The following is a 9,989-nucleotide window of genomic DNA, read 5'->3' on the forward strand; positions in this document are numbered from 1 at the left end:
CTCTGGTTATCAAACAAACTTAGTAGTGAACCTTGTAGGTGTCCTAATGCACCCTAAATCATTAGGTGGCGACTCTTCAAATGCAAAACCCAGAATCTCCTCTTTGATGGCTTCAGAATCATTTAGCCTGTTTCGAGCAATAGAAGTAAGTTCCAAAATTTGCTTTCTCTTGTTCCTTTCTTTCATAACAGTTGTAAAGTACTTTGTATTAGAATCTCCTAGTTTTATCCATCTTGCTCTAGCTTTTTGTTTCAAGGCTCCTTCTTCTAACAAGTCCCACTTCTCCAGATTTTGTATCAACCCCTTCTCTTCTAACAGTAGTTTATCAGAGCAATTAGTAGTTATGCTTCGTTGGACCCTAGCAAGATCAATTCTGGCTTTCTCAATTTTCTTTCTTATGAATTTGAACTCTTCAACATTTAGTTTCCTAAGCACTGACCTAAGTGTTTTCAGTTTCATCCAGATATTCTGCATACTCTTGCTATGTAATCTCTGTTGCCATACTTGTTGATCAATGCTTTAAAAACTCTCATGCTCAGCCCACACATTGAAGAATTTAAAAGGAGTTTTCCTATTTTCTTGGCTAACAGTTAAACTTAGGCTCATAGGAGCATGGTCAGAGATGAAAGGAACATCATAAATGGTAGCTACATGTCCCCATTGCATCATCCACTCATAATTGCCAAATAGTCTATCAATTCTGCTCCATATTCTGTCACTCCCAGCTTGCTTATTAGACCACATATAGTATTCTCCCTCCCATGCCAATTCACTAAGGCCCAAGTCCTGGACACACTTATTGAAGTCTTGAATTTCAGCCATGCTGATTGGATTTCCCTGCATTCTATCTTGTAGTTGTAGTACAGAGTTAAAATCTCCTCAAATTAGCCATGGTGTGGAGATCATTTGCCCTATCTCTGTTAAACTTCCCATAATTTCTTCCTTTGCTCCATAGAGTTGAAACCATAAACTACTGACAATATGCAATCTTGACCCCCCATAATACCTTCAACAGAGCAATGTATAACTTGTACCTCTTCTTTAAATAAAGTAACTGAGTAGTAGTTTGAATCCCATATCACCAAAATTCTTCCATTCACTGCATCATTATAGTTAGTAAGTATCTCCCAGCCAGGGGCAATGTGGCAGCTTACTCTCTTTACTTTATGCTCTTTAACTCTTGTTTCAATGATACCTACGAGCTTAATATTTTCTTATCTTCAGATAATTTTTGAGTTCTTTTCGCTGCTCTACCTCGGGCCATCGACATCATACGCTCTACTGAAATGGATTTCGTACCACTTATTGTTACCCCTGACATTCCACAATAACCAGTTCATTGTTGGTGTTAGTGCCCCCACCTCTGTCATGGGGTAGAGGAAAGCTTCCATTGGTACCAGTTTGTTACACTTTTGGAGCCACTCCTGCTAGTAGTAGGTGTTAATATAGGAAAGTTCTCTAGGCTCAACTCTAGGCTATCTTGCTTTTTGCCTTTGTCCACTGTGTTTTATATTGTGTTCCCCACTCGCATTGCAAGTTGCCTATGAGTATGCTCCTAAGTTACCACTAGCAGGCAAGGTTGGACTTTCTCCTGTATTGCATCAGTTTGGGTCTGGCTTGTTCTGTTGACAACTTCATTCATCACACCTTCTTTGTGACTAGCTTCAGGTATCGCAGGCCCCTTAGTTCTCCATTCATATGTAACTTTTTTGGTTTCTCTTCTTCTCTTAGGTTTCTCTCCCTACTGCTCTCTAGGACCTTGTTGATTGTGGCATACATGGCCAATGGTCTGACATTTATCACAATAATTTGGCTTCCGTTCATATACCAGTTCTTGCTGAAATTTCCTGCCTCTAGGATTCAGAACAGTAATCTCTGCAGGCAAAGTTTTTGTAACATTGACTTCAATTAGCATTCTTGCATAGGAGATTCTTGTTTGTTTGGTGGTGCACTCATCAGCAAATAGAGGTTTCCCAATTGCACCAGCAATTTTGCTCAGTGCTTTACTGCCCCAGCAACTCATGGGTAGTTTAGGGAAGATTACCCATAGAGGTATATCAGTGAGTAACTCTTTGCTTAAGTCAAACTCTGGTGTCCATGGCTTGAGAATTATTGGCCTATTTCTGGTAGTGTGAGGACCAGGATAGAAGACTTTGTGCATGTCTACTAATGACTGAAACTTGATCACATAATAACCTTCATCGTGAAGGAATAGGTCTGTTTCAGCAATATCAATCCAATGTTGAGCAATATAACGCTTCATAACATTATATCCGGGGTTATCTCCAATGATGTAGGCTATTAATGCAACTCTCCATTTCTACTCTTCCTCCTCCACATCTTGAGGATCTAATTTACCACTAATTGTCCATCCACAATCTGAGGTGGAATATATCTGAGGGTCATTCCATGAGTGGTTGCACGGTTCTGCTGAAACAAATTGGCCCATGCTTGTGGTTCAGCTCTGCGATTTGCAGGGTTCACAGCTTTAGGGCTCTCCATCGGATTTTAACTCACGGTAGTGGCTATAGGGGTCTCAATTTTGTCTGTGGCTTGTTCCTTACTCATTTCCCCTTTCATTTGTAAATCATTAGGGTTAGGCAGAGTTACTATTTTATTGGTTTTCTCACCAACCCTAGGAGTGACAGTCTTACCAGTTTTCTCAATTAGTAAAGGCGTACTAAAAGTCAATTTCCTGCTCACCTCAGAGTTAATTGAATAAGATGCTTCATCATTCCCAGACATCACTATCCCTTGTTGTTCCGGTGTCTTCAATTCTTGTGTTTGAGCTTGAATTACCTTCCCAGTTTTTGCACTACTGCTTACTGAACTTCCAAATGTAAGAATCGGTGTTTTCTTCGGCCTTCCTCGTCCTCGATCTCGCCCCCCTTCTCATGGCAGACATGCCAACGTACGTTAGCTAACGTGCACTGTGAGCATGAGAGAGAGCTCTTTGATTTCCATGACCCTTTTGCCATAACACCTTACATGTAAAAGAATGTTACATTTGTAAAGAGCTATTTTCACTACCATCTATGAATTTATGGAGTGAGTCAACTTTTGATTTATCAAGATTTATTTCTAGGCCACTCTTTCAAGACACGATCTGATGTGAAATTGAAAACTAAACCATGTAATTTTGGAAAATTGCTCAAAATATACGACAGTTGATCTACACTTTTTATAAATTATAAGAAAAAAGGACTATATTTTCATAGATGTTCATGTACATATTCTAGTAATTTCTTCCAATACAATAAGCTAGAAAAGGAATAAATGATGTCACACTAGTGACATGATTTTGATATGAATTGTAGTCATTTTCCTAATAAGCACAAATTTGCATATAATTTAAAATGCGCCAAATAAGGAGCCCGATTCTCAAACTTTCTCGACTTAAATACTACATTAATTTTTGTCTACACTTGATTTAATTCGTGATATCACTGGATTATAGTAATTAAAGCGCTTGTTGGCCTAAGTGAAGTTTGTTTTGATGATTGACAAAGGAACTCAAGCATGAACCAGATCCATACACAGTGTACACAAATCGGGCAGATTCGAGCACAAGGGATGCAACTGAGAAGATAAGCTTAAGTGGTTATATATGATATCTCCTAAACGAAAAGGCTGCATAAGTGATAAGGAGAAGGAATCCTTACTCGAAGAGAACTCTATCCAAGAAAAGGGAGGAGTTAGAAGTTGAAGATAACCAGAACTCTTCCACCAAGGAAGAGTATCGCATTAGAACTCTAGTTTTTTCCTATTCTACTAACTCTATATAATTCAGGATGTTCTCATTTTACAAGGACGCATAAATGCTGAGGTTAAACGAGAGTTGAGAGCAAAATAGCAAGGCATTTTGCAAGCAATTCCTGTGTGATTCAAGTGTGCGAACGTGAATCTACATGAACTAGATAGAAGAACCAGCTCCATGTATCTGTCTTTTATTCTAGTTCAATTGTAGTAGAGCTTTCGAGTTGTCCTTTCAGATTTATCTAGAAGCATTTGTACTAGGTACTCTGAGTGTTGTATTCATGTTAGAGTTAACTTGAACTTGTCGCAACATCTAAAGGCTGGTTGCCACAAAGGGTTAGAAGTAATCCTTAGGTTTACAAAGAGTTTTGTAAATGCTGTTTTGGCTCAGTGATTTAGTAAAGTGTTGGGAAAAATGCTACTGGGTAGTAGGTCGTGGTTGTTTCACTTTTTGAGCCGGGTGTTTTCCACGTAAAAATATTTATGTTCTTTACTTTCTGCATTTATTATTCCGCAACAGCAGTACAAGGAACACATAGAAGAATCAGGTCCTTCTATAATCTGTGCATGCAAAAAATTGGACACCACACAAATCACCCCCTCTTGCGTGGTATTGAAGTATAAAACAACAATTGGTATCAGAGCATGTTATCCTTGAAGAGGATAGCACCTTAGGAGAAGATCATGAGTGCACCACCTGAAAATTGAGAAGGGCAATCCACTGCTAGGCCACCACTCTTTAATGGTCAGTATTACTCTTTGTGGAAGAACGAAATGAGAGATCATATTCAAGGAGAAGACTATGAGCTATGGAACATTGTCATTGATGGTCCACTGGCTACCTTGAAGAAAAATGTTGAAAGAGTAGATATGCCAAAGACAAGAGCGGATTGCACTGCTGAGGACTTGAAGAAGTGGGAGAAGAATGCAAAAGCCAAGAAATGGCTTGTTTGTGGACTTGGTCCAGATGAGTACAGTAGAATCCAAGGTTGTTCCACTGCTAAGAAAATTTGGGACACACTGCAAGTGGCCCATGAAGGAACAACTCAGGTGAAGAGATCTAGAGGAACTCTACTGTACTCTCAGTATGGGAACTTTGCTATGAAGGATGGAGAAACCATTCAAGAGATGTACACAAGGTTCACTACTGATGAATGAGCTAAAATCTTTTGGAAGGATTATTCCTGAAGAAGAAAGAGTTGAGAAGATACTCACTAGGGTCTTGCCTTTCACTTGGGAGAGCAAGATCACTGCCATACATGAATCAAATAATATTGCCACTCTCCCACTAGATGCATTGATTGAAAATCTCACTGCATATGAACTTAGGAGACAAACCATGAAAATGGATGTACCTAAGAAGGAAATGAGCTTGACACTCAGAATCACTGAAGGTTCTGATCTGGAAGAGGATGAAATGGCTATGATCACCAAAGACTTCAAGAAGTACCTGAGGAAAGGAAAGGGTTCTTCAAGAAGTGGAAGCAACAGCAAGGCAAAATCTCCTGAGCGCAAACCAACGATGGCTGCTACAAGTGTGGAAAGACTGATCACCACATCAAAAACTATCCTTTGTGGGAAATTAAATGGAAGAAGAAGAGAGCTGAACGAAGGAATAGGAAGAAGGAACATGTTCAACCCAAGAAAAGCAACAATAAAGGATTAACCAAGGTTATGGTCACTGCTTGGGGAGAAAGCTCAGATGATGATGAACGAGCACTTATGGTCATTGGAGAATCTGATTAAGAAACTGAGGTATGTGTCTTTCATCTAAAAGACAAAATTAAATTTTTGTCTAAAGAAAGATTATCTGAGTTGCTACTAGATCTAATTGATGAATCTGAGGATTTAAATAATGAAAAGGAACAATTGTCAAAAGAATGTGTGATTTTGAAAGCTAAGTGCAAAAACCTAAAACTTAGGGCTTGTGAAATTGAAAGTGAAAATACTACGTTGAAGAACCAGGTTCATGTACTTGACACAACAATTTTAGAGCTTAGGTCTAAAAATCTAAAATTGAAATTAGGAATAGGAGAAAAGACAGTTGATCACACACAACTCACTTTAGAAGAAAATGTAGGAAAAATAAAAGATGAGTTGTATAAGAGAGATGAACAGGTAAGAATCCTAAAGGAGGATCTAAGCAAGGTCAAGCATAAGCTAGATAGAACTTCTAAATAGAACAGGTCCTCTGATGCACTTTCATGGCTACGAGAACACCATAGTAGCAACAGAAGAGGACTTGGCTTTGGGAACTCTGCACCTAAGTGGGACCCTAAAAGCAAATACCTCACACTTCCTGAGAACAAGATTTGCACACATTGTGGTAACACTGGTCACTATAAGAGTGAATGCGTTGCAAAAGGAAAGGCAAGTCAAACGAACAAAGATTTTGTTCAAGGGAAAAATAGGCTGCTAAGTTGGACTAAAAAGAATTTGATTCATCCTTTTGCCTATAGAAAGGGACCCAAACTAGTTGGGTTCCTAAGACTAACACATGATTTCTTTTTGCAGGTCCAAGTGAGGGGGATCAACCAAATATGGTACATGGATAGTGGCTGTTCAAAGCATATGACAGGAAGCAAGAATCAGTTCCTTTCACTTGAAGACCTTAAAGGAGGTAATATCTCATTGTAAATGGAAAGAAAGGTGAGATCATTGGGGTTGGAAAGGTAGGTGAGACTGATTCTCACTCTATTGAGAATGTCTACTTGATAGATGGACTTAAGTACAATCTAATAAGTGTATCACAATTGTGTGATAGAGGTAATATGGTAGCATTCACCTCTACAAAATGCTTTGTGATTAATCTTCCACTAACAAGATAATTTTACAGGGAAAAAGAGTGAACAACATATATGTTGTGGATCTGTCTACAGTTTCAGATAATGAACTCACTTACTTAAGTGTGTTGGATAATGATCCCCTCATTTGGCACAAAAGGCTTGGACAAGCCAGTCTGAGGAAACTCAACAAACTAGTCTCTAAGGACTTAGTGATAGGGCTACCTAACAATAAGTTCATGGAAGATAAAGTTTGTGAGGCTTGTGCAAGGGGGAAGCAGGTAGATCCTCTATCAAAAGCAAAAAAATGGTAAGCACTACCAGGACGATGGAACGGGTCCATATGGATCTTTATGGACCAATGAGAATATTAAGTAGAGGTGGTAAGAGATATGTTATGGTGCTTGTTGATGACTACTCTAGGTTTACTTGGATATTGTTTTTAACATCTAAAGATGAAGCATTTGACATGTTTGCTTCTTTTGTTAGAAAAACTCAGAAACAACTAGGTAATCTATCATGCCCTGACCTCGAGGAGTGTCGCTCCCCCTTTTTCCTCGCGGAGTCCGGATTTTGACATTTTGGGACAACTCCTTTCCTTTTGAAATTGGGTATGAGATTTGAAGAGTCGCCACCTAACGGATTAAGGTGCGTTAGGGCACCTAGAACAATTAACTCATGAAACCAGTTTACATTACCAGAGATTGAGTAGGGCTCGAAATTACCTTGAGGGGAAGGTGTTAGGCACCCCTCGAGGTCCACAACGGTGGGTCCTGGCCAAACTCAATTTAAGCGAATTAGTCTTTAAGGAAATAAAGCAGTTTAAACAGATAGAGATTATTTTAAAAGGGGTCCTAAGTTTATTAGCCTATAGGATCACTTCCATGCAATACTCGGTAACCTTCCCCAAATTGAGGTGTTACGCGTAGCATTAGCGCACAAGTCATCATCTCCTTTACTACACAATTACCCTCCCCTTTTCAATTATAACCTAAGCGTTCTAATAACATCTAGTACGTACCTTATGCGTGCACTACCCGTTCCTTACCTATGGCCCTGTGATAAGTTGGTATTTTACCAACTTATCTCTTCTTAATACTTAGGCTTTTGTATGATTTTGATGAGAAATTAAGGCATTTTTTGAGGTTTATTGGCATATTTCAGGTATCATATGATTTGGAGCAGATATAGAAGAAAACAAGTCAAAAAGTGCAAAAAAAGAGAGGAAAAATGGACCACTGCCAGTGATTACCCTATGCGATCGCAAGAAAGTGTACGCGATCGCACATGTCAAAGATGGCAAAGCTATGCGAACGCGTGTGAATATGTGCGAACGCGAAGAAGAAAGCCCGGTCAATGACTGAGCTCATTTGCATGAGGATCTTTGGGTTATTTTCAGTCTTAGGGCTAGAGAGAACAAGGTTGGAAGCTAGGGTTTATGCGCTTACACTTGGGTTTTGAAGATTTGAAGATTGTGATTAAGAATTTCTTACTCCTTTGTACTCATTTTTTCATTTCCTTGCTTTGTATTGAATATCTAAGTGTGTAGTATTGTATTCAACACTTGAATCTTGCTTATGGAAATAATCATATTTAAAGTGTGAATTAAATACCTTGTTGTGCTTATGTATTGAATGATTTTTTATCTTTTATGAAGTGAGTTATTGTTTCTTTAATTATTCTTGTTCTTTAATATTTCCAAAGGGATTAGCTAACCCTAGGACTCGCCCATTCACTCCGAATTAATTTTGGGAAAGATTATTTGGGGTTGGAAAAGATTAATTAACAAGAACTTGAGGCTTTAACCCTCATTTTATAGATTCTACCTAGGGATAGGATTGAACTACTTGTAGCCATATCCAAGTGTGCTTAATCTCCTAATTGTATTAGGGATAACTCAATTAGGAAGTCTTGTTAGTCTTTGGAAGAAGCTAATATAGAATTATTACCCGTGGCTAATTAACATAAACTCGCTCATATTTGTAAAATCATGAAATACATTGGATCGTTACTTGAGTGTAATTCCTGATGCATCCATACTTGTAGCCATTGATCATTTTACTTGCTTTCTAGGTTAGTTTACATTTATGCATTTAGGCATAAATCTTTTCTCAAATCTATTCTTAGTGTTTGGCATTGAATAACAAGTGATAATTCTCTTACATTCCTAATCGCCTATATATTGTTCTCTGTGGGATTCAACCCGACTCATAGTTGGATAAATATATTGCATGCGACCGTGTCCATTTACTTTTTAGTAGTGGATTTGGACGTCATCAAAATTGGCGTCGTTGCCGGGGAACAATTTGGCATAATTTAGGTTGTTTGAGAAATAAGCGTAAGTGCTTTGGTCCAAACTTGTGAATATTTGTGTAACTATTATTCTTACCTTGGTCTATTTTTCTTGTTTGTTTCTTGTTTATTTTCTTAGTTTTGAAAAATGGCATCATTTAATGAAAATTGGTCGGATGGTAGTTTTTAAAATTTTGATGACCCTTGTCGTTATTATGGAGGCCCACACTCGTGGCAAAATTGTTTAAATTCTCCCGAGGGTGGATTGTGCGCACAATCTCAAACCCATGAGTGGAGTATTTTTGATAAGTGTGGTCGTCAAAATGGTCGTTGGGAGTATTGTGCTTATTTGTCCTTCCCTTCCCCAAGCCCCCGCTATGGTGATTCTACTTTTTGTGATGAAAATGATAGGGCTATGGAAGTGGAAGAAGTTGAGCATGGTCAAAATGGAGATTTCAAGCTCATGTTGGAATGCCTAATTGAAGGAGGAAACAAAGAACAAAGTGCCTTGGAGGAGCTTTTGGAAAATAATCTCCAAAATGACTTGGCACTTGAAAGGGTGCACTCACAAATGGGAAAAATGCTTGAAGCTTTAGAGGTTCAAAAAGCCTCGGAAGTTAATGATAGCCAAGAATTTTCCTTAGATGTGGAAGCTGAAAATCCTTCCTTGGCGCTTGATCAAAACCAAGAAGAACTCTCAAATGCTCAAAATAAGAAGATGATGCTCATGTTGGAGATCATTCTTGCAAATGAGGAGAAGCACAACTTTGCGCTCGAGGACTTGAAACAAAGTTTGACTCATAATGATGAACATATCCGCACTTTGGAAGATCAAATGAAAATACTGGTTGAGGCTCACTATGCCCACCAACTTGAGAGTGTGGAAGGAAGTCAAGAAGAGTCCGATTTCGAGGAAGATAGTGAGCTCTACGTTAAGGAATCAAGAATTGAACATCCGCAAACCGACTCCATGAGTGTTAGTGATGCCAAGAAAAATATGAAATTAGAGTCAACCGGTGTGAATGAAAATTTGGTTGAGATTGACTCTAGTCCGGGGGAAAAAGAGGATGTCAAAATCCGGGAAGAATTGCAATTCGGAGGGTTGATGTCACATTCCAAGCATTTTACAATATTGGAATTGTGTGGTGATATGGGAAT

At 38.6% G+C, this 9,989-nt stretch overlaps 2 protein-coding genes across 2 annotated transcripts; both read right to left on the minus strand.

Moving 5' to 3' along the window:
- Positions 1–89: 89 nt before the first annotated feature.
- LOC109220919 lies at positions 90–822 on the minus strand (the record flags this gene model as incomplete). The annotated part of the gene is made up of 2 exons (XM_019385389.1): positions 589–822; positions 90–492 (listed from the first exon to the last, which is right to left on the minus strand). Coding segments are annotated over exons 1-2 (637 nt in total), but the record flags the coding sequence as incomplete, so codon positions are not given.
- A 919-nt stretch (positions 823–1,741) lies between these two features.
- On the minus strand, positions 1,742–2,502 carry LOC109220920. Its single transcript, XM_019385390.1, has 2 exons — positions 2,359–2,502; positions 1,742–2,257 (listed from the first exon to the last, which is right to left on the minus strand). Exons 1-2 carry the CDS (start codon positions 2,500–2,502, stop codon positions 1,742–1,744), a joined length of 660 nt encoding a protein of 219 aa, XP_019240935.1.
- Between the last annotated feature and the right edge of the window lie 7,487 nt (positions 2,503–9,989).

The sequence above is a fragment of the Nicotiana attenuata genome, unplaced genomic scaffold, assembly GCF_001879085.1.
Source record: "Nicotiana attenuata strain UT unplaced genomic scaffold, NIATTr2, whole genome shotgun sequence".
Taxonomy (NCBI): domain Eukaryota; kingdom Viridiplantae; phylum Streptophyta; class Magnoliopsida; order Solanales; family Solanaceae; genus Nicotiana; species Nicotiana attenuata.